Raw genomic sequence first — 25,365 nt, 5'->3', positions numbered from 1 at the left:
CATCCCACCCTCCCCAGTCTGGACCTGACTGAAAAGGGAATTAAACCACCTTTTAAAATCCCTGAAAGATATTGCAGCACTTTACACTCAAATTGCCAGTCAGGCAGATGCATTCCTTTAATGTCCATGATTAGTACTCTTCCCCAGTTAGCAGGAAAAGGATCACAACTCTTGTACAAAGTGGCTATGGGGACACCGAATAATTTCCATGGACTTGGAAATAAACGCTAATGAAAAACTCCAGCTAACTTTTCAGGGAGACTCCCTGCGAATGTGCATATGTCCTTATGTGCCTTTGTCACAAGGAGAGGCACAAGGCCCCGCTTTCTATCCCTGAGATAAAAGCAATCACCTTCAGAGCCACCATCACCATCCAATCCTAATAGCACACTCCTTGAGAATCTCCTTGACTTCTTGGGAGGGTTTTTTGCTTTCTAAACTCAGTGGCAGAAGGAGGAGGAGAGGATGATCTGTGCATCTACAAACAGTTGGGAGCAACAGCATCATCTCTTGCTCCCAAGAAACCTGTCATAATTTTACGACACTGTGCCCCCTCTGGCAGGGTCAGAGGGGAGAGGTTTATTCTGTACTCTGAGATGGGCCCAAGGAAAAGAGAAAGCACCAGGGGAAAAAAGAGAGAAAAGCTCTGCAAATGAACAGTCAGCATAAACAAAATGTATCAACTCAGGCAAGAAGCTGAAGCATGACTGCACTAAACAAATCACAGTGGAATCAGCAACTGGCAAAGTAATTGGCGTTATTACAGCTGATGGAAAATTTCTGATGCTGCTCATGTTTGCTTTCGAAACACTGCTCAGACATTTAATTGGCTCAGTTCACATCTAGATGACTGCTCTTTTTGTCCTTCTGGAGTGCATCAGGCCCTGTATCTGCAGACAGAAACTTTTGGATGTTCCTCCCTGGATCTGTCCACCAGCTAAGAGACAAGGAATGAAGTTTTGCACAAACCAAGCAAGGCAAGGGAAAATATGGAGAAGCATGAGTCTCACCTAAATAATTTCAATCTCTCTGTTACCCCAGTTCTTTTTAAGTTCAACTCTGGCACTACCAAATAGTCCTGTGCTTGTAGCACCTAAGATACTGTGAGTTAAATGCAGGGGTAAAAACTGCATGTGTTGATGTCAGCAAAGGGGGGGTTTGGCACTTTAGTAACAACATCGGTAAAATTGTTTTCTCTGTCACATAGAAAAGCTCCTGTGAGCTCCCTCTGGCCTATTAATCACACCATTTAATGGAATCACAGGATGGTTTTGGTCGGAAAGGACCTTCAAGACGATCTCATTTCTACCCTTCTGCCATGGACAGGGGCACCTTCCACTAGATCAGACTGGTCAGAATACTATCCACCTTGGCCTTGAGCAGTGCCAGGGATGGCAGTAAAATGTTAATAATGGCTGAGTGTCTGTGCTCAGAAAGCTCTTCTCCCTCAACTTGCTAGACTCTCTTGACAAACTGTCCTCATCCTATGAAGCATTGTCCAGAAAACCAACTCCTTCCTGCAAGTCAGGCCTGCATGGACAGGGAAATTTCAGCCAGAGGCATCCCAGTCTTCCCCAGTGTTTGATAAAGCCTCACAAAATCATTAATCTGTAGGCAGCAGCCAGGATCTCAAGGTATATGAAACTGGGGAATGGTGCTTTTTTTAAACTTCCATGAGAAAAAGCAGCTTGGCTTGATGCTGAGTCACAGATTCCTCTGCTTCCTAGGCTTAATCTTGGCCGGTTGATCTGCCTTTTAGAGAACAACCAAGTCTAGGAATAACAAGCTCTTTCCTTGGCTAGAAAATGTGTCTGTAGTGTGGACAGGTCTGTGGGGGAAGGATGTTATTGCTCACTTCCCTCCTTTTTTCTTTGAGTGTGTTGAGAGATCCACAACCACAGGCTGCCTTTGTGAAAAATGCCATGGGGTTCCTCAACTATCCGGGATTCGTTTCTGAGCTCTCCCTGGACGCAGAGGGAGTATTTCTGAACTCACTTGGTTGGTTCATTCACCAGCTGATTTCACTAGGATATAACCCATTTAGGTTTACAGCTCTTTTCCAAGGAGGAGGAAGACCAGGGAGGCTCATTTGTCACATCTCCTCTCATTGGAAATCAAAAGCGGCACCATGCTGGGAGACTCCCAATGCCAAACAGAGAGGACATTTGGCAGCATGGCTGCCAGAGATTTCTGGAGGTGCTCAACACCAGTCCTCTAGTTTTTCTTGAAAAGAAAAGAACCCTCACTTCAAAATGATGTGGCATGTGGTAGCAGAGAACAAGCCAGAGGATTTGAAGGGACACAATGGCCCTTCAACAGCAAATGTGGTGGTACTAAAGTGTAGTACTCTTCAGAGCCTGCAGTAAGGCCACCTGTAATACAGAAAACCAATTTGCTGGAATGCATAGGCTCCCAACTCAGAGCCCAGAAGGATGGCTCCAGGATTAAATCCCTGCCCTGAGACTTTCCAGACCCCCTCCAGAAACAGAGAGTTGAAGAACTGGACTATTTAAAACAAGCAGGTGCTTTACCACCCCCGCCAAAAAAAAAAAAAAAAAAAAAAAGTTAATTATGTGTGACCTAGTGCCACCGTTAGATTTTGCAGGGACTTCCAGTTTTGCCCTCATGACTCTGGGTATCCCAAGTGGCTGCTGCTGCTGACAGACACCAACACAGGACTTGGTGAGTCCTACAGAGTCTCAAAAGAAGATTGAACCCAAGCTGCCCTCAAAGCAAATCTGAGACCAGGAGAAGACAAACAGGAAGCACAGAGGAGGTCAGCTCTTTGCTTCTCTATGCCAAACAGGACTTACAGAAAATCCCACTAGAAAGGGCTGACTGACAATGCCCAGTGACAAAAATGGAAGGAAAACACAGTCACCGTCATGTATTTGCTTTATCTACCAAGCTGGATATTTTCCCTTCCAGTTAGTGCTTCAGAATTCTTGACTCTGAAAATGATTCTAGAGATGAGCAATCTAGTGCCACAAGAAGCCAAAGCAGATATGCCCATTCTCTTAATCAAAGTTTGGTGTAAGCCGTTGATTCACATCCCATGTGACACTGTCCACTCATGGGTAAATCTTCCTGTGGGACATGCAATGTGCTCCTGGGATTTAGAAAATCAAAGTCTATTTTGCTCTATGGCCACAACTAAATCACCTCACTCACGCTTTTCTTCCTGTTTTCTGAGGTAGGAATAATGCTATACCCTGCTTGTGAGACACTGAAACTTATGTGTGAAAATCATGGCATCAAACCTAAGTATTGTCACTTAAAGCAAAATAAAGGTGTACAAAAAACCCCAAGGTAATGTGTGTGCTATTACAATCCTGACACCATGCCAGAAGTGGGTTGAATTTTCTGAGGTACTCCTGCTGCTCCTTGTCATCAGGCATGGAGAAATACTGCTTTGCAGATAAACATTATGATGCGGTGAATGTCCAGAATTTAATGAAGTCCATTATAACAGACAAAAATGAAGCTTTCATTAGATTATGAATGCCTTATTCATTTTTTTTTTTTAAATCAAGAAAGAACGTTTTCCCTAAGCAAGTGCCAAGTAAGAGAGTAAACATCTTCTGCCTTTACACCATCCTCTCCACCCCAAGGCTGTCACTCCTGTAAGGAAAAGGCTCTCATTACCAGCCTTGCCCACAGTCCTTCTGGGAACTACTCCCAGTGAGATACATCCAACCCTAGCCACAGATGGCCACAGCTGGCTGTAGCAATGAGCTGTGCAGAGCCTTTTCCCACTCCTGCCTGCCTCTGTGAGGTTCTTCAACTCCCATCTTCACCTTTTATTGTCACACACACTTTGGGCCAACAGCAATAATATATTTGCTTTATGATGCTCTGGCCATGACAGGGATTTTATGGACTGCCACAATATCATCTTCATAACTGTGGCCATACTGCTGATTAAAAGGGTCACACTGGCACAAGGGAATCTATAATGTCTTTATTTGTTCACAGGAAGGATACACCAGGAGTTCAAGTTTCTCTCTTCAGCTTTGGACTCTTGGTGCTTTGATCCTGACCACCTTTGAGAATAAAAGGGGAATTTAGCTTTTAAATGGGGTTTTGTCACTGGTGTCTCAGTTAACACCAACCATGAAAGGATCATTTTCTTTGTTATACAGGACAAGGCTGAGACCACAGACTTGAAATAGAAGCAGAATGATAAAAGCTGTATCTTTTTAGCTAAAAAGGGACAATCACTAACTATGTAAATAAATGAGCAACTATCGAGTTTTAGTAACACAGTCCATTCTGTTGCTCATTCATGAAGAGGAGTGTAGAGAAAATGTTTCAAGGCTTCAGAAAGATTTCTACTTTTTTTACTTGGAGAATTACATATCCTGATATTTCAGCACTACAGACACCTGCTGGCAGTATGATTGCAAAACAGGACATTCTTGAGGTTGCAAGAAAACAGGTACAAAAAAGAGAATCCTGTTATCAAGTAAAATATCTGAAGACTGTCGGTCTGAGTGTGTTTTTTTCTCTGACTTCTAAATCCTCATCCTCACATCCTCAAATTCAAGTGAGCAGATGGCCACTAGAAGCACTCTGAAACCAGCAAGCTGCTTGCCTTGGATACGTTATTTTGGTGTCTTGACCCTTTGACTCTCTCATGGATTTTTATTTCATTTGGGTTTGATTTGGGTGATTGGAGAGGATTTTAAAGTCACTGATGATCTTTGAACTTCAATGATGGCATTTTGGGGATTTTTATCTTAAAGAATAGATAAGAGCAGAAATGGCCATACACTCACCACCCAATGGGAGCAAAAAATATAATGACATAACTTGTGGTTTCAGTCACAGCTGAAGTAATCTGCTTAGGCTGTACAAAAAAGAGATGATGCTGGTGGGGGGAGAAATGTTTTGAAAGCTTGCAACCATGGCACCACCTCTTTTTGCTGACACTACACCGCTATACCTGATGACAATTTCAGCCCTACCTCCATGTTCTTCCGAAGAAGCAACCCTAAGTCATACCTGCTCCTGGCTGAGTGTCTTAGTTTCTTGTCTTAGAAAGAGTACAGAAATAACCTTTGATATGAAGCCGGGTCTTAGGAACTGCCAGTAGATAAAGAGCCTTGCATTCATTTTCCCTGCAACTGTGACTGCTCTTCAATCCTGACCTTGATTTCTCCCAGTAAGAGATAATACAAATCTCATTACTCAGGTAGACTTCCCAAGATGATGTCTTGAGCTTCATCTCACAGGTGCTAAATGGCTTTTCATGCAGGAGATAAGCTGAAGTTCTCTGATGAAGGATAAGGCTGATAGATTTGCTCCTTGGGAGAAAGGGGCAATGTGGGTAAAGGTCACCTAGGAGACAGAACTAAGCTGGTAGCACAGCGGGGCCATGATGACACTGAATCATGATCAGGCCACCATCTCAAGGAGAGGAGCAAGGCATTGCAGAGGGTTCAGTTTCTTCTGATGTGCTCTCCCTAAGTCATGTGAAAGCAAAGATTTCTTTTTTCCTCCCTCATCCTGTCAGGGCTTCTCATGGACTCCTTCCAGCCATCTGAGGGTCCTGCTTTTACACTTCCACCAACAGCCTGCACCTTTACCCTGCCACAGTGTCATGGTATGACCATTCTCTCTCAAATTTCCTATTTCATCCACTTATCCGCAGCAAGATTATGCTTTACTCATTTCAAGGTTTCTTATTTTACATCATCCTTGTTAAACTACAGGCACTTATTAAAAATTGGGAGCATCATCTAGTGCAGCTGCTGCTCAAACATGAGGGACAATTCCCATACAGTATTCCTTTATGAAGAGATCAGTGACAACTAATTTTGGTGGCACATAGATAAAATACTGATTTAATTTATCTGGATCTAGTGAAATCTGAAAAGAGCTTATAAGAAATCATGCCTATACCTCAGTTAATGAAATTCTGGGCTGCTTCTGGGAAGGCTGACAGTTGTAAAACCAGTCTGCCAAACTTTTATTCACAGCTTCATAGCAAAGTCATTACAGATATGACAAAACCCACCAAACTCACCGAGGTGTGTGTGAACACACATGTGAGAAAAGGGAGCACCACATTTTCTCCCTCCCAAGGCAACCTGGCAGCTCAGAGGGGACAGGAGAACAAGAAACAGATGCTCTTGATGCTGCCAGCAATACTCAGTATTGCAGGACCTTTTTTCCCCACCTGAGAAGTTGAATCTGAAACCACTTCTGCAAGAAAACTGTATGAGCTTTCACTACTGATGGCACTACCAGTGCATGGAGGGGGCTGCCAGAGGTCTCAGGCCATCCATCCACAGACCGTCTCACTCTTCCCATAGCACCACAGAATGGTTTGGTCGAAAGGGACTTTAAAGATCATTTAGAACAGCCCCTCTTCCATGGGAAAGGACACCTCCCACTAGATGAGCGCTCTAAGCCTTGTCCAACCTGGGAACATTTCCAGGGATGGAGCATCCACAGCTTCTCTGGGCAGCCTGTGCCAGGGCATCTCCATTCTCACAGCCACAAATTCCTTCCTAATATCCCATCTATCCCTGCTCTCTGACAGTGGGAAGCCATTCTCTCTTCTCCTGTCACTCTAGGCCCTTGTCCAAAGTCCCTCTCCAGCTCTCCTGGAGCCCCTTTAGGCACTGGAAGAGGTTCTAAGAATCAGGACACTGATTATTTTGGCCAGCCAGGCTGTCTACTGTGCCCTTAGAGATGGACACTAGGGTCGATGCAGGTTGTTTTCACTGGTGCTCTTTGCATCTAGTTTGCTGCGCTCAGAAACCACAAAGGGCTGAAATAAATCTATATGCACCCCATCTGCTGGTCACCTGTTCCCTGATCCCCTTGTGTTTATATTTTTGCTTGTCATGACACAGGGAATGAGGGTGAGCATAAAACATTTTTCCCTGGAGAATAGTGATTTTCAAGGGGTTAGTCTCCAGGTAAAAATCAGGGTGCTGGCAAGTAACGCCTGCAAAGCTTGATGCCTTGATTTCTGTTGTGTGGATCAATATTAATAGCAATATTATATTTCCAGAGCTGACTGAACTATTGATTATTTGGTATGTAGCAGTTCATTTATACTTGATAGCAAACTGGGACACTGAAACAACAAATATTCAGCTGTTGAAAAGCAAAACAAGACATAGAGTTTCAGGGACACAACTGGGATATCACCTCCTTTGTCTAAAATGGAACATCTCTGACATGTCAAAAGTATAATTTACTTATCTGACTTACTACTGTACCTGGGGAAGATACCTTTTACCCCTAAAACCTGCAGATTATGGTCACGTTTCCAAATATGTGCCATATACAATCAATAATTTCATCCCCACTGTGACCAAACACTTGAGGTATTTTTGAAGGGAAAATGTTTTGTTTGATATATTTAAACATGTATTAAATCAGATTGCCTTGTGCATGAAAAGATTTAAATGAAATAAAAAGTAGAGGAACACTACATTGTGGTTGCAGGAGCTGAGCCAGAGTTCTTTCTTTTCAATGAAGCTTTTAACTCAGTGAGAAAAAATAGATACCTGCATCTATATAGGTGTGTAAATATATTTTGATAGGGTGAACTCAAAATAAGACTTTCTCTATTAAACAAAGGGTTTACCGACATTTGAAAGACATAATGCTGTATCCTTCCATGATATCCTTCTTTATAGTGTATAAGTCTACAATTGTCTCCTAGGGACACATTTAACTATCAAGGACCAAACTGTTGAAAGTAAATTATATAGAAAACCTATCTTATGGCTCAAACTTATTGAAAAAGGAACCCCCTCATGGTAAGGAAGAAAAAAATTAAAAATAATGGGTGACATTCCCTGTTGCAGGAAAGAGCACCTCAATGATTTAATAATCTTTTTGTATGAGCTTGAAGAGTCTGGGGAGGTGACTACTAAATATGCAGGAAATGTACTATACATTGCCTTTTGGGGGATACTGTAGCTTTTTCTCCGCTATCAGCATGTTAAAGCATTCAGGCTTAGCTACCTTAGCAACTGTCTACAATTTGGGCAGGTCAGGATCAAGGGAGGCTGAATCAGCTTCATCAGAAGGACAAATTCATCATCAGGTGGTGGCTCCCCTCTCCCACTGCTGACAAATGGAGTTTAGTGTGAAGGAGTCCAGTTTCTCAGTTGGACCTGAGCCTTTTCAGCCAGTAGTAATTAAATGTGCCCAGAAATATTCCCGGGTGTGGAGGCCAACTGGCACAGAGATGTTTGTACCTCTGCTCACAGACATGTCTTAACTTTCCTAGTACAGCAGCTTAATGCAAACAGCTCGTGGGGATCCGTGCTTAAGAATGATTTAGGAGCTTGCTAGCTGGACCAAAAGTGTGCCGAGAACTGGTTTAGTACTATGAGTATACCCAGCTACATCCCCTTGAACGTTCCCTGATACTGCTTAACTTGCTTAAGTTATTATATGACATATTTCTTTTCCTGATCAAGGTTACTTCTTTCCAGCCAGAAGAAGGGAATTGTATGGCTGTACAATTGGTTATGACAATAATACTTCTGCTGGTTCATGAAATCACTCTTACTCAATAGGATGTGTGTTTACTGCTGTCTGCAATCTAAGAATCTTTGCAAGGAACCAGATGTGATGTATTTAAAGTGAAAATAATGTTATGTGTGGACAAATTAACTTAATGAACAAATCACTGTCCTCCTTATCCCATTGCACATCACTGACATTTGCCTGATACTACATTTTCAAGGTTTGCTACTTTAAACCACTTGCCCCCCAAAAGGCATCCCACCTCAAGTACTTGCCATATGCTCTAACTATGCTACATTGGTGTGGTTTTGTCTGGGGCAGGGTTCATTTTCTTCCCAGGTGCTGTTACAGGGCTGTGTTTTGGGTTTGTGCTGAACAACAACACAGATATGTTTTGTTTTTGCTCAGCAGGACTTGCATAGAGCCAAGGACTTTTCTGCTTTTTGCACTGCCAGGCTGGGGAGGGGATGGGGGTGCTCAGGGGGCTGGGAGGAGACACAGCCAGGACAGGTGACCCTGAGTGACCAAAGGGATGTTCCAGACCATATGACATCATGTTCAGTGTATAAAGGGGGGAAGAAGGAGGAAGGGAGGATGTTTGGAGTGATGGTGTTTGTCTTCCCAAGTCACTGTTACATGTGATGGGTTCTGGCTCTCGGAAGCTGGCTGAACACCTGCCTGCCCATGGAAAGCAGGGAATTAATTCCCTTTTTTTCCTCTGATTGTGCTCATGGATTTTGCTGTGTTTACTAAACTGTCTTTATGCCAACCCATGAGTTTTCCAGCTTTTACCCTTCCAATTCTTTCCCTGATCCTGCTCGTCAGGGAGTGAGTGAGACACTATGAGGGGGCTGTTGTAGTTAAAACACGGTAATTGGGATACCACTAGATGTCCCATAGCAACTTTCTGTCCTGACCTGCCAAAGGCAGAGCAAGTCTGTTTTCCTGGATTTCTCTGAGCTACAGGAAGCTGAATGCAAGCTCTTTACTTCAAGAAGAATTGATTTTATCAAGGCAAGGCCATCTGGTAGAAGGTGGAGCAGGACTAATGCAATCCCAAACCAAGAGGGAAGATCTTAGTACTGTGTCACCCAAATCTTGGCATCCTCCTACACTCCACAGAGACTCAAGGCAGAGCAGGGAGGAAGAGGAAACAGTTCATGCCTACACTCTCTTTACCACACAAATCACAAAGCCTTCCCAGTGAAAAGATCTCAAAGCTGCCATCAAAAACACTTACTGTGATATGGGAGTTCTTCAGAGGAATGCATCCCTTTGAATGGTTTAGCTCATGACACTTCTAACAATCACCTTGTGCAGTAACCTACTCATGGTTTGCAGATAGAGCTTATCCTGGTGGGCTGGGTGTATTTCAGCAATGGTATTTTCTTTGTAGACAGCACCAAGGCTGCCATTTGAAGTTTTGCCTGTTTTTTCCAAGAAAAAGATGGTGCAGACTTGTGTCGGGAGTTGGTGTCACCTCCCAGCTCCTGTTCAGACACCTTTATGGCCCTGGAAGAAGTTAAATGGCACCGTGTGGGCTCATAGCCTCCATGTTTCACAGTGGCTTCCTAACTCAGGAAGCAATAATGCCAGGAGGATGGCCAATTGCTTCATGCCAGCAGAATCTAATGTCCGATGATCCTGTGACCTAGTGCAAAAGGCAGGAGGAGTAGGAAGCCCAGTAGGCACCTGATTGAAGAGGCTGGGGGAGATGAGAGAGATGAGAGAAAGGAGAGAGTGTCCTGCTGTGTGCTTCTCCCACCTCCATAACCTCCTTATTTTCAAAGAGTCTCCACAGGGCTGTGGTAACTACTGTTCTCCATGCCTGGTGCATCATCATCCCCACTACACTAATGGTTTGGGACTCTCACACTGCCAGCCCCTCTTCTTCCTGACACTGAAATGAACAGCTTGTTTGACTTCAGGAGGTAAAAAAAGGTGTGCAACTCGGACATCCCTGTGGTAACAATGTGCAGGATGATACTGCATAGCCCATAACCAGCATGGGCTGCCCCAGCATATAGTCATGCTCAGACAGACCCAGACCCATGCGTCTGCCCCTTTTCCTTCCAAAAGTGACCACAGCACCTGAGTCAAGTTTTGGCACAACTGTTATTGATGTGCAGAGTCAGCAGTGAATGAGTGATATTTTTTATGTTTGATTTTCAAGGAGCCTGCAGATGCCTCTTGGCCATTAAGATGAAAAGGAGGCTAATTAAAAGCTAGAGCAAAGTGTAAGGAGTAATTCTGCACAAGCAGGTAAAATAAAGTAAAAGTCCTTCTTTTCTCTGTTTGGCCTTGTAAAATGAGAAATACTATCAGGGCTATCCATTTTTTTTTGAAACCTGCCTTATTTTCATTATTCCTTGGAAGGGTTGAAATAGATTTAAGCACTACTGTTATTATCTCTAAAATGACAGAGACATTTTTATGTGAGTTTCCCTTCACAGTCTGATATCCAAATTCACCATGTGCATTCCTTTGTGCCGGGGACTGCAGCTCCCCTGTGGTCCAAGGACTCAAGGTTCATTTTGTGTTGCTCTTTCTGCCAAAATGGGGTTATTAGAGATAGAGAAAATCGCAAGGTCACCCACAGCCTTGATAGAAGCATGAGGGCATGAGAATATTAGGAATAAACTATTAGCTGTAATATCCAGTTGCATTTGGGAAATCTGAGTGTATTTAGATTGCTATACCAGCATTTCACTTCCCTGCTTCCAAATGATTGCCCTGCCCCCAGAGATTAACCACCTGAATACACACAAGAAGGATATTCACAGAAAAGATCTCATGATGAAAAGGCTATTCCTGGCCTTCTTTCCATCACATCATAATCTGTCCACTAATATGGCTTGAGATTGCAGCTGATCAAAAGGTCATAAGATGCTGCTGCTAAGTATCACTCTGCCTCCGTTCAACCAAAGGCAGTTTTACTCCATTCAACAGGCAGAGGAATGTAATAGCAAAGCCTTCAAATCTGTTTGTATAACAGATGAAGACTTCTCTTTATGGAATTATTCATCCTTCAGTGAATGACACCTGATATATAAATCTCTAGTTTCCAGTGAATTTAAATAAAACAAAGGCGAGTCATATAGCTGTGCACGGGAAATATAAAACTGCACATAACATAAGAGCTCCCAATGTTCCACCACGTACTTTGCTAAAGAAGCTATAAAATGCGACTATCCTCAGATGCTGCCAAAATCGAGGGAGCTCAAATCTCTGAGTAGATTTCAAAAAGCATGGTAATAAGAGAGGAAGGACTTAAAGATATATAACTCATTTAGTCTAATGAAATGGCAAAAAAAAGTGCACCTTTTTTCCTTTATGCTAGTAAAAAGTAGAAAGGTAAGAAAGGGGGTTTATCAGCACATCAATAGCAATAATGGAGTGAAAAAGGGGGGGAAATCTAATAAATGGGTCAATGTGTTTCCCAGGAAATAACACTAGGGGGACAATTTTCAAGCATCCTGGGTTAAACAAAATACTGAACGACATCCTACTCAACCCCATGACTTGGCCCAGCTGGTTACCGCTGCACTGGTGGCAACTGGTCCATGTGATGCCAGTCATTACCTCCAGCAACAACTGCAGCCACTTCTCTGGCCATCCTGCTTCCAAGCTTCTCTCAACGTGGGCATGCCAAAACCGCAGGGAGGGAGGGCACCACTGCCAAGAGATGCTTGCCACCTGAAGCCCCTGTCTAGCGGGTCTGCAGAGATACTTCCTGTGAGCAATACCACTGGCAAACTGCTTTGTGTTTCCACCACACCTGAAGTGTTGTCACAAACAAATTAAACCCCTCATCATTTCCCAGACTATCCACCCACTCTTTGGCTTTCTAGAGCTCTAAACCAGGACCAGTAGACAGTTTCTTTAACTGCAACAGGCAGTCATTTTGCTCCTCTCCATGCTTTCAAAGCCAAGAGCCATCAAAGATTAGGAGAAAAAATCATGACTATTTTTCCCTAAGAAACAGAACTGGTAATAGGCATCAGGAAAAATCCTTCTAACTGCAGGTGATAAGCATAGTTTGTGTGAAGGCTGACAGGTCTGATTATAATTATCACTGTGAGGGGACTAGCACTAACCTCCCTTCTGAAAGACAGTAGCAGTTCCTGGAAAGGAACACGCAAGTGAATTATCATAAACAAAATCATTGCAAGTAGAATTGTCTTTTGCTGGAAAATTAAACAAGATCCAGATATGGGGGTGAGAAAAAACCCCAAGCCTTAAGAATTTATTTAAGTGTATCCTGATAGAAAATTGCACTTAATCATATACTTAAGTTTTGTTGACTTCAGAATGATGGGAGTAAAAGAATTGAATGGGACACATGAAGTGTAGGACAGACTCATGCATGCAAGAGGTGTTTGGGAATAAAGGGTATATTCTGAAAGTACACTTGAAGAACATACCCTGCATGTAAACCTGAACAAGGAGTCCAGGGAGGATGTTGGTTCAGACTGAGGTAAATATTCAAAATTTAGAAAAAACCCAAGCCACCTTGCACCAAACTTTCCCCCTTCCACAGATCCTAGCAAGAAAGCGAAACAAAACCAACACAAACCACTTCAAAATGCTTCTATCCATAGACATCCTTACTTTGCATCTATACATTAACTGAAATACAATGTCATTAGCTTTCATGAAGCAGGGTTGTGAGGTAGAGAGGATAGGTAGTATGCCCTCAAGATCATCCGGTCATGACCTTTCTGCTTTCTTTGATGGTATTCCATTTTTATTAGTCTGTATGTGTGTTTTTTGGCATTTTTTTCACTCCTTTTCCATTGGAAACTTGGAAACAGAGAAGTTTGGGGAATCTGGACTAAAAGTAGCAGCACCCTAGCTTTTTTTCCTGAAAACAAGGAAATAGATCTTAATAGGGGCTCTATCTGCATAGGATGTGAAGAGAAGAGCCTCAGAGTCAAAAGCAGTTCCAAGAGTTTCATTCTCATTATATCTCAATGGAGTGCAAGGAGACATATGGACGCTCACTACGCAAATGGCCTATTTAAGGCTCTTACTTCCTAATTAAGTCCTGGTGTCAGGAGGTTGGTAACAATTATTCACACATAGATCATTTGGACACAATACAAACTGTTCTAAAACCCAAACCATCACAATGACATTCATTAAAAGAAATCCAAATTAACATTTTAGACTCATCTGCTTAGTGCTTGGATTATCAGTTTCTGTGATACACATACCTTTTGTGTCCAACATTGCAAAATTGTGTTTGGAAAGGGAAAAGGATGAAACAAAAATCATCATAGCCATATCCCCTTGTTCTTACCTTGTTCATGGATTTTGTCACTGGACTCTGCATAGGGAACCCACACTCTCTTCCCAAATTCTTCATCTGACTCTGTGGTGTTTCCCAGAGCAAAGAGAAAAAAAAGAAAACCTTGATTGTAGGGATGACTGTGTAGAAAATGGTCACAAACATCCCAAGTTTTGCTCTGCCCTTTCAATTCCCTTACGCGTTTCAGTATGACCACTAGCACCACTTGCCAGCTGGGGCCCTGTGATGGGGTGAGGTCCACCTTCAGTCACATAGAGTTCTGTAGGGCCCCTCAAGCTTCCCCTTACCCCACACTGATGTGCAAGCTTCCCCTTATAAGCATGTTGGCATGATAGAACCACCACAGCTTTCCCCAGCAGCTGTGGGGCACACAATGAGCCATGATTTCAGGGAGTGATGCCGTGGATTCCTCTGACAACCTGTGCTAGAAAAGCTTGGGAAGAGAGCAGAAAGGTGTCACAAGAAGCCAACCTGTCTGGTTTGTATAAGAGCTAAAGTAGGGAAGCCAAGGAGTACCACATTACAAAACCATTTAAAACAGTGTAAGTGCTCGTGATTCAGCAACGCGACTACAGCAAACCTGCTCTGCACTGTGCTTTGGTACTTCTGGTATTTAAATGAGGTTTTCCTCTCCCCTTCCTCCCCTCCCACCTCCTCTCCTCTTTGTCCACCTCTCCAGCCCTTCACACAAAGGTGAAATATTTCACATTTTCACCTGTGGTGATGCAGGTCAAAGAGTGTTTGCTTTGCTTTTCTTTGCTTTTCACTGATTTTGCCAAAGGCATCCTTTTAAGCATCAGTCTGTGCAAAGATAATAGGTGACACAATTGTCTATAACTGGAATCAGCAACAAACCAGCCATCTGCCACTCCAGGGGTCTGAGATTAACCCAGCTACTGGACCGTGACTGCAAAGCATTTGCACATTTAGATTACAGAATTGTGAGGTTACAGGTCCAAAAAAAACCCCCAAAAAACTAGGACTGGGGAAAGTGTGGGGAGAAGGAGTGGAAGACAGCATCGGAATAGCCCTTTAGCACTTTAGCCCTTTAGCCCTTTAACCCTTCCAGATACAAGTCACCCTGTAACAACTTGAAGTAGACAATGTTTGTCATTATAAAGTGCTAAAGGGATGAAGGATTTGAAGGAAGCAACTTGAGATATAATAGACATCATGTTTCTGGAAAATACATCCAAAGACACTTCTTTTAGACAGAGAGAAATAATGACAAAAAACCTACAGCTGCCTTGTCAAGGCCTTCCCTACTTGGGAAGCATGACCATGTGCCCAGATGGCTGACTTGACCACTCAGAAAGAAGAAGAGTAACATTTTTGCCCCAAGATGGACAAGACGCATTCCACAACCTCCTCTATGGTAAAGATTTCAAGAAATGAAAGAGGTCTGCCTACTGAAATAACAAGGTTTGTGAGAACCTTTTCAGTTGTTGCTCCCAGTTCTCCGTCTTGAATAACAAATGCTATTTTACTGCTGCTCACACATGGATGCTGTCACTCCACATTAATACCTATCTATATCTTTGGGATGCTCTCTATAAATCTGATGGGATATTTTATATTTCAGTTATTTGACAACTGAAGTATTTGAAAACTGAATAAGTTTAAATCAGTAGTAAACACAAGCTGGCTCCAGATCTAAAAGCATGAGCAATGATCTGTACAATGTGTGGCAGGTTAGGACAAGAACCAAGGTCTCCTCTGGTCATGTCCATAGGCTTTAACCCTCACTTTCTCTTGCAGGTTAGAATCCCACAGACCGCCGAGATTCCCATCCTCAGAGATCTCAGGTCAAAAAGAGGAGGTTCTGACCAGAGGAACAGGTGTAGCTGCAGTCAAAAGTGTCAGCAAGAAATCTGGAAAATTCTGGAACATCTCACCTACAAGGAAAGACTGAAGCATTACAATTTTTCAGTCTGGAGGAGAGAGGATTCCAGAGAGATCTTGAGCATCTGCCTGTACTTTTAAAGGCTCCAGGAGAGCTGGACAGGAGCTTGGGACAAGGACGTGAAATAACAGGACAAGAGAGAATGGCTTCACACTGCCAGATGGCAGGGATAGATGGGATATTTGGAAGGAATCCTTGGCTGTGGGGTAGAGAAGCCCTGGCACAGGTTACTCAGAGAAGATATGGCTGCCCCATTCCTGGAAGTGTTCCAAGGCTGGAAAGGGCTTGTAGCAATCTGGTGTAGTGGGAGGTATCCCTGCCCATGGCAAGGGGTGGAACTCCATCAGCTTTAATGTTCATTCCAACACAAACCATGCAAGGATTCTGTGATTCTATGAAATTCAGGCAAGGTCTGCATGGTATGTGACCTGAGTGGGGATGGTATTTCAAACACGTCAACTTATCAAAGAGACAACTAAAAACTAAAAAACATGCACATTAGTTTTCAGAAAACCTATGTGTTTATTGCATGTCCTTTATTCAGAGAAAATGGGTAAGATTGGGTGGAAGGTACAAGAACACACTCCAGGTTCTTTGGCTAACCCTTTCCGTGGTTCCAAATTTCTTTTCCATGGTGAGGAAACCAAGGTTTCCTGGGCCAAGCACTTCATACCCTGCAGTAATAACAAAGGAAAAGAGCAAGAAGAAATGGCAGCAACTTCTCTGCACAAGCCCAAGTTGAGCCGCAGCAAATACAGGGTACAAAGCACAGCTGAGAGGTGAGGAAGAGCAAGGGATCAGCTGCTTTATCCACCCTCCTCCATACAAAATCTGCTGGCATCAACTTAGAAATAAGTGCCACTCCCAACAGCGTTAATTTGGGACAGACCATTTGATCCTCCACAGAGGAAGGATCATTAATCTGTAAGGAGCTGTGAGAAGAAGAAGTTGAGGGGAGCATACTAGACAACACCTTTAAGTCTGCCTGAACTCCCTTCTATTTATCACAGCATTTCCAAAAGCCTTCTCTGGGCAGGGTAGGTCCTCCCAAACCAGGTCTACATGTCTGAGAACAAAGGTGAGGTTTGAAGTGGTTTGAATGTGTACCAGGGCATGGTTTTCAGGTGAGAGAGAGGTCACAGGGATCATCCCATGCCTGAGACTATAAAATGGGCCAAGCTAACAACCCAATAATCCCCAAGCTTCTGAGATGCAGCAAGCTAATGAGGCTCTGCCTGTGCTTTAGAAAGGACTCCTTGAACTTGACCTGCTGACTATGTGAGGGCTAAAACTGCAGTTCTAACAGGATCTAGACCTTTTTCAAAACCAGAGACTGGGGCTTTCCCTTTCTCCAGTCTCTAATTTCTGTAATGACATCCCAAAACTTCAAATACAAATACCTGAATGATCTGAAAAGGGGAGGGGGAAATATCTTTGCACTTTACTGAGCAACTACAAGGTAATATTTTTTAAAATGTTAAAAATATATATATACAAAGCAAAACTCTGTTAAAAAAGAAGTGGTTTGATCTGGTTTGGTTTTTTCTTGCCTGTGAATGGAATGACAAGGCGATCAGCACAGGACAAAACCTTCCCCTTCTGACAGAAATCACCACAGAACTCTAGCCCTTGCAAGCTCCAGTTTCTTGAAAATAAACCAACATTGCAAAATGATGTAGTTTCAATCCTACATGTTTGTTTGTTTGTTTGTTTGTTTGTTTTAGCCAGACAGATTTTTTCAGGAAGGGGCTTTTGCAACCCAAAGAGCGCCACTGCACCGACCAGGAGCTGAGCTGAGCCCTGGAGCTGCTTGGACGTTGCCTCATCCCCCAGCAAATGAGAAACTGAGAGAAACGCACTCAGGCGACGCTGCACCTTGCAGCAGACACTCCTGTGTCCTACAAGTAACCTTGCATCGAGATATAGAGCCACAACGGCAGCCTTATGGATACGACAAGGAGGAGGAGGAGGACAGTGACTAGGAGGGCAAGGGCAACAGGAAAACACTCAGAAAACTCCCCCAGAGTCTTCTTTTCCTCCTTAGGGGGGGGAAAAAAAAAAAAAAAATCCCTCCCTGATACAGAGATGGAAGGAGGGGATGAGCCCCTTTACTCTCTAAGCCTCCTCTCCCTTTCCTAGAGCTTCGGGATATCACTGGGGGTGGGGGGAAGCTGGAGGAGAAAAGGGTCGCATTCCAAAGGTGAAGGGGAAGCAGGGAGGAGGGAGGACACTCCTGAGCCCGTGCAGTGGCCCCACGCTCTCAGCCATTCTAATTCCTAACACGTTTCCCCGCTCTCCAGCACAGCCCAGATTCGAAATATTAGTGTGGCGCAGAGTGCCATTTTCGAGTCGCTGCAGCTCCTTCTTGGCACCGGTTCAGCTTTTTGTCTTGCCTTCTCCTCCGAGCGCTCAGCGGAGGGAGGAGGAAAGAAAGGAAGAAAATGAAGCCCCGCTGCTTCGTTGCCGGGGCTGTCAGACTCCCCGCAGCACCCCAGCCCTGCCTGCAGCACCCCACAGCCTCCCAGCCCGCTCCCGGTCAAGACACTGGGCAAACATAAACCTCCTTCCACCTCCACGGCAGCCAGTTCACAGCCTCCCCCTCTCCGCCGCCACCCCTTTTCATCGCGCTCTCCTTTGTACTCCTCTAAATTTTTCCAGCCAAGCGTTATAACCTTCCGCCCTCCCTTTCTCCTCTATCCCCAGCCCTCCCACCTCCTTCTCTCGCATCAGCAGAAAGGATCGTGCCGTGGTTGCCAATGCCCTGGCATCTCCCCGGAGTGGGGAGCCCCCGCGCCCTCAAGGAGCCCGGCAGGTCCGATCCAGCGCAGAGCTGTCCGAGCACTGTGCTCCTGGGCGCACAGGTGTGTGCACACACGTGTGACAGGGCAGACATGCTCCACACTCCTTGGCATTGCTGCAAACACAAGCCTGGGTTTGGCAGCCGAGTCCCTCCTCCTGCTTGTGGGGCCGGGGGAAAAGTAGAGGCAGAATAACAAGGGAGGGACACTGTATTTTATCTTTTTAAGCAGCCCAAACATGTCACTGGGCGCTTCCACCACCGACTCCTCATCCTGCTGTGCTGGCAACCAGCTCCTGGTTCCAGCTTTGATTTGTTTTTCTCTTCTCTTAAACATTCTCCTCCCAATTTTTTTTTTTTTTTTTTTTTTTTTTTTTTTTTTTTTTTTTTTTTTTTTTTTTTGTCCCCTATTTCCGGCTTAGCTTTTCCATAGAGACAAGGCTTATCCATATGCTTGCCACTTTCCCTCTGGTGACAGAACCTGAGGGAGCAGCGTGAAGCTGTGTCAGGGAAGGTATAGGTAGGATGTTAGAAGGTTTTCTTCCCCAGAGGGTGGTCAGGCTCTAGAACAGGCACCCTAGGGCATTCAAGGCACAAAGGCTGCCAGAGCATTTGGAAAGCGCTCTCAGGTACATGGTGGGATTCTTGGAGCTGGATTCTATAACCCTTGTGAATCCCTACCAACTCTGAATACTCTTGGAATATTCCATAGAAGTCTGGGGGAACTCCCTCCCATTCCCACCCCAAATCCAAAGCAGCACGTGTGGAAGGTGCACCAAAGGAAATGATACATGATACAATACTCAGTGGACCAAGAACAGGAAAACAAAAACAAAAACAAAAACAAACAAAAAAAATTCATATGTACACACAAGACGAATACTCTCTTCTCTGAGGAAGAGGAGGAAAGAGTGAGAGATGCCCTGAAAGCAGACAACACAACTGTTGTGTCATGCCAGGATGTACTAACCCCAGCTCCCTCGTCAAAGGAGGAAGGAGTCAATTTTTGCTGGAAAGTAAAGAAAAACCGAGGCAAAACGCATGCTCTCCGTGGAAAGGACCTGAGAGAGCCAACTTCCAGCCAGTGATGTGACTCCTATTAAACCAGAGTTTTAGACACTGACATATGCACGACGGAGATAAAGTGTTATCAAATACACCTTGTCTGCTGCCTGGAGGAAAGAGATTTGAAGAAAAAAAAATATAATAATGCTGATTCTGGGAATGGCTTGTGAAGGACATGGATGCGCTGAGGGTTTTATCATGGACACATGAGTATATTAATCTGAAAACCTGTCTGGAGACCCAGGGCAGGGGATGGCCCCATAAGCAGCCACTGGTGTACCTGGAGCTTTTCATGAGACTGCTTGGATGGCTTTGTCCACTGAGAAACATCAGGACTCCTTAGAAAACACAGGACTTAGAGGACACTGAAACAGATGGGCACTCTCTCCCTGTGGCAAATCCCTCAGGAGACCCAGCAGAAGTGCCAAAAAGACTGTTTCTTGCTGAACATGTTCTGGCCACCTCAGGGAATAGCAAACCAACCAGCTTGATATGGGGGTCACAGAGGCAGGGCCCGAGGCAGGCTGGCAGGCAAACAGCATGCTCAGGGTTGTACAGACAAAACAGCAGTGTCCTGAGCAGCTGCCTAATATGTATCTTGGCAAAATCTTGCCTGGCTGTGGATGAAGCAGAAATCGTGGGCTGGATTTATAGACCCATCAGCTGGGCCTGACTTTTGCCTCCCCAACCTGCAGGGATAGCACAAGATGGGGGCAAAGGACTGGGTGACACCTCTCTAGCTGCCAGGAGTCAAATGGAAGAGTTGGTCCTCTGGCCACTGCCCACTGCTGAGTGGGGAGCAGCTGATGGGCAAGTGCTGATGTGGACTTAAAATAAGCAGAATGCCCTGCCATGACTATGCTCACTAAGGGATGTGTGAGTTTGAGGATTTAAACCCGGCCTATCCCCTTAGGAGCACCTCCATCATGGGATGCATACCCACTGCTGGGTCCCTGTTGGAGTTACTCCAGGCCACCACAGCCCAGCTGGATCTGGTTATGTTGGGTGGAGTATTATCCAGATAGGGCCGCCAGATGCCCTCGTCTGAGCTGTGGTTTTACTGTCACAAGCTCTTTGCATAAGGATATCAATGTCTGCTTCCAAAGCCAGCCAGTGACCATCTCAATGCTCTCTCCCATACGGTTCATATGTCTTTTTTCTCTGTTTGCTATGCTGGAGGGCTGGGGCAGATTTCTGCCCTTCCCTCCATCCCTTATTACTAAGTGCTGGCATTTGGCAAGGCAGAGAGGGTCCCTTATATGTGTCCATGGCAAAAAAGGCCTTGACACCTCAGCTGGAGTCATCTGCAGAGAAACAACTCTGCCTGCAGGTATCATTGAAGTGACTCCCAGAAAGAGACACTTTCCGATCCTTTGAGTCAAAAGGTGTAATAAATAAAAGTTATTACAGGCTAGCAAGTTCTCAGTTGCAAACTGGAGTGGGAAGGAATATTTTAGCATCCATTTTCTGAGCACATTAACTCTTGGCAGACATGATTGTTCAGGTCTTCACAGCGGAAAACTTCACTCTGTGTGCAGCATGTTTAGTCCACATGCTCCATTTCCATTTTCAACAGCTCTAGAATCCATGCTGCCCCAATGCAATATTACCCTCTGAGTGCAGAGAGCACTTTAGGGTCATGACACTGAATATACACTTCATGGTCATATTTCCCTGAAAAAACAGCCTTTGTCACTATAAGCTCACAATAGAGGATGCCTGAAGATTTTTATCATTTTTTTATCAACTGGCTTCTGATGCTTCCCTTCCCAGGGTGAGCAAGCACTTTGTATCAATCTGGCTTGCTTTAGTGCGGTGACCCAGTGCTGTGCTCTGCTGCTGAAAGTTCAGGTCCCAGCTGCGGGGCTAAACTCTTGCTGACACTGTGCTGATTTCTCTGTTTCTGTCACCCATTCTGCCAGGGGAGGGGGAGAAGAAGTTGGATTTTTCCAGGCAGAAAAAATAAAAAAGGAAACAATTGCAGAGAAGGTGTGACAAAGGAGAAGGGGGAGGAAAACAGTCCCGGTGTGTGCAGTGAGGCCGAGGAGAGGAAATCCTTTGGGCAGCACAGGGCACTTTGATCACGTTCTTTTCCTTCACAGAGGAGAAAATCTTAGCTAAGAGGCAATTAAATTGTTACAGGCAAAGAAAAGCTTTTAGGATGCCTTGAAGAACTTGTGTATGTGAGCAACAGCACAGAGCGAAGCAGAGGAGAAAATCAGTATTAGCGATGGGTGAACTACAAAAGTTTGGGTGGTTTGTTTTGGATAAAGATCCCCATGTGCAGACGCTTATCTAAAGCCCTCAGTCTTTGGAGAAGAGCTAGTAGTCTCTTCAGAACACACACTTCTTGCATGACTTCCAGTATCTCTGAAAACCATTGTAAGTGCCAAAAAATACAACAAAACCAACTTGTTTTCTTCTTCTCTTATGCAGTGTTTTGGCTTATTTACCTCTGGTTCAAAGAAAAAAAACCTAATCAAAAAGTTTTTAATGTGAAGGCTGAACTGTACTACTTTAATTTCAAGCCATCCTTGCTCTCATGACTGCACAGGTACAAGGAAAATAAAGGAAAAAGCTTCTGTGATTCTATAGAAAACTTTCAGAGAAAGTTCCCTAAAAATCAGCAGGAAAAGAAGCTAGTTTCCCTAAGAAAGGACTACAAGCCTTGAGTTCTCCCACTTTAAGCAGACTGCTTATCTGTAAAGTGGTTATTCTGCCATCGAATAACATAAGAGATCACAGCATTCCTGGTTCAGATAAGCCTGTTAGTCTAGGGTAGTTATTAGTCATGAAATACTATTGAATCAATAAACAAAAAAACAACAAAACAAAATAAAACAACAAACATAAAAACCCCAAAACAATTTTGAATAGACTCTTAGTTACCCACTTAATCTGCAGTAGCCCTGATTTGACAGAAAAGAATGAAAAAAACCAGTCTGAACATGATCCAGTGCCTTTCAGTTTTCAGAAAACCAGGTGTGACTGAGGTAAATTAGCATGGTGTTGTTGGAATGAATGCTGAATGGTGCTGTTTTGATGAAGTCCTCTGTACAAACAGGGCTGCTGCAGGGTTGGGTTTGACCTCTGGCTGGATTTACACCAGGGTTTCTGAGTTAATGCTCTTCAGTTTGTAGGGCAGGTTGAAATCAGGCTAGTGCTTCTAAGGACGTTCTCCTAAGCCATTAACCTCATGAAGGTTTAAAGCACATAGATTCCCTTCACAATGCAGTGAAGTTTTTGCTGTTAGAGACCAGATGATGCTCTTTCTAAATGATTTCTTGTTGGTTTTTTTTTGCCTTCCCTATTATTTATTAAATACTCAATCAAAGTTCTTCAGCTCACCCAAGTAGTTTGGAGACCAAGCCTCATGTTTCTAGCTGGTCCAAATAAGGATAACTTAATCCAGGTCAATAGAAGCAACGGACAAAGTCAGAGGAAAAGCTGTGACCAAGACTTTAAAACACAGAGGCTTCCAAAACAAGGACACACACTTCCAGACAGCACAGTACATAGAGACTAAGTATTTTCTCACTGAAGGTGATAGCACTTCTTGTAGGTGATCAAGACAGATGCAGAAGGCCCAAGTTCCCATTCATGTCCCCATCTATGAATGGGGAGCAGCTCCATTACCTGTCACATGCTGTGCTCTTAGTAAAATCTGCCCACTGTGTTCTGCTGAATGATGCAGGATGCTGATATATTTTTTTTTTCCCAGAACTTGGCTCTTGTGCAGATTCTTAGTTTACACAGTGGGAGAGAGACATGTCTTTTTGGCTTGAAAGTAAAAATCTGGACTCTTTCAAGAGTGCTGAAATCTGGTGCTGAGCTTTTTAGAAAAAGTGACCCAATCAATCCAGTTATTACATTCTCTGGCCTGTGACTAACACATGGATTGATATTTACTTGCAGGAAATGTTGGCAAGAGTTGGGGTTTCCCATTGACTCGTGCTGTTTACTGCTCCCTGAGGAGCATGGGCTGCAGCGAAGATGGAGCGGCCGCTTCACAGGTGCACAGTGTATTCGCCAAAATGGGTTGTAAATCAGAGCAGAGGAAGAAAGGGCTGGAAAAATACTTGTTTGTAGGAGCGACCATTGTAAAGGGATGTTGACCGCGCTCATTTGCAAGTTTCCTCCCATAAGTCTACATGTGCTCACACTGCACCAGAGGGATTGGGTCCCAGGTCAGAAATCCAAGGAGCATGCCAATAATTTGGCAGAGATTACATATAGGGTGAACTTGTCCCTGATCTCTGTTATTGATTCAAAACCAGGAATTCTCATGGCTTTTTGGACAGATGGCTTGTCCTATTTCTTCTTGTGTTAGATTCCCCACTGAGGCCGAAAGCAAATCCACATTCAAGCTGAAAGTAAACAACCTGTGAATTCAAAAGGCATTAACTCAAACCGCCAAAGCATTTGTTGTGTATGCTGCAGATGTCAAACAGACAGTTTCCCACAGCCCTGAGCCTAGACACATAGCTAAGTTACACATAAAAACCTTCCACCCAGCCTGAAAATCCATCCTGTGCAAAACTTACTCTCCTTGCTGGCATTTTAAGGGCTGGAGCCTCAGCTGGAATGAATTAATGTAGCTCTGATTTGAATAGAGCTATGCCAATTTATACCAGATGAGGATTTCACCCTTTGGAGGCCAAGTGGGAAATGGCTATTCACTACGTTTTTTTAACAGTGTGGTTTGAGGCAGAAAAACATAAGATGTGGTGTTTCTTAAGGAGTAAGAGAGCACTAAGTAATTTTCTTTCCATTGCAGTGAATCATTTTTGAAGGAACCTTTTAGAGGGTATGGTTCTAAAAAATCAGGTTTTGCAGAAAAATGCATATAAATAACACAACTTATAAGTGTAAACAGCACAAGTTAGCCAACTTACTCCTATTCCTGATACCTTCCAAAATGTCAACAAAAAGTTAAGTAGGAACCCAAGCATGATATTGCTGTGGCACTGCAGGAAATTCAGGAAGAGGGAAGAGCTAAATAAAATGGTCTCTTTTTCCTGCAGGGCTGTATGAAGAGGACAAAAAAACCCCTACGAAACAAAACCATACAAACAAAAAATATCCACCTCTAAATTTTGGAATCATGGTGTTCTCCTTGGCTGTAAAGAGGTGCAAGGTAGTTTTTCTGATATATTTTTGTTTAAATTGAACAGCACTATTGAAGTCACACTCTGTAAAACAAGACTCATTCCATTTAAAGCAATGCAACCTCATGGTACATACTCAGGAGTGATTACTTGAATTGAACCTTTGATTTATTCTTTACCATAGGTGGCCCCACTTGCAGACTCCTATTTTCCCCAAAGTAAACAGGTCAAATATTGCACCAATAGAAATGAATGGAGATTTCTCACATGACAGTAATGTAAAATCAAACTTTAAACTGTTTAACCTGCAGCCACTAGACCGATTCAGCTTACAAGAAAATTCAGGACGTCTTTTCTCCAGCTATCTTTATTTTTACTTTACAATTCAGTATAAGCTGGCAATTAGTAATACTTTGCCTGTTTATAGAGTCTTACATCTGAGGATCTTGAAACACTTTGTAAACACTAATGAATTAAGCTTCTTAACACCCCCTGTGAGACAGACACTGCTATCTCATTTGCACAACTTGGAGAAGTGCAGGTTTATTGATGGTTGGAACCAGCCAGCACCAGAGCTGGGAGACCACTGCAGACCCTTAGCCTCACCTTCAGCTCAATATCACAAGGTTTTCCATGGATGTGGGGATGTGCCTGGCAACTTCAGGAGCTTATGATTATCTCC

General features: G+C 43.8%; 1 protein-coding gene across 6 annotated transcripts in view; it reads right to left on the bottom strand.

The window, feature by feature from the left end:
* Positions 1 to 25,365, bottom strand: part of SETBP1 (SET binding protein 1) — a 271,500-nt gene that overhangs the window by 133,671 nt on the left and 112,464 nt on the right. For 5 of the 6 annotated variants that reach the window (XM_040089732.2, XM_040089735.2, XM_040089736.2 and 2 more), the window contains one exon: positions 13,802 to 13,873. The exons of the other annotated variant lie outside the window; for it this stretch is intronic. In XM_040089732.2, the coding sequence (XP_039945666.1) occupies positions 13,802 to 13,873 (72 nt within the window). The remainder of the gene's footprint in view (positions 1 to 13,801; positions 13,874 to 25,365) is intronic. 6 annotated transcript variants of the gene reach the window in all.

This window comes from Hirundo rustica, chromosome Z, assembly GCF_015227805.2.
Source record: "Hirundo rustica isolate bHirRus1 chromosome Z, bHirRus1.pri.v3, whole genome shotgun sequence".
NCBI classification, from domain to species: domain Eukaryota; kingdom Metazoa; phylum Chordata; class Aves; order Passeriformes; family Hirundinidae; genus Hirundo; species Hirundo rustica.
This window is presented reverse-complemented; position numbering and strand designations above follow the sequence as displayed.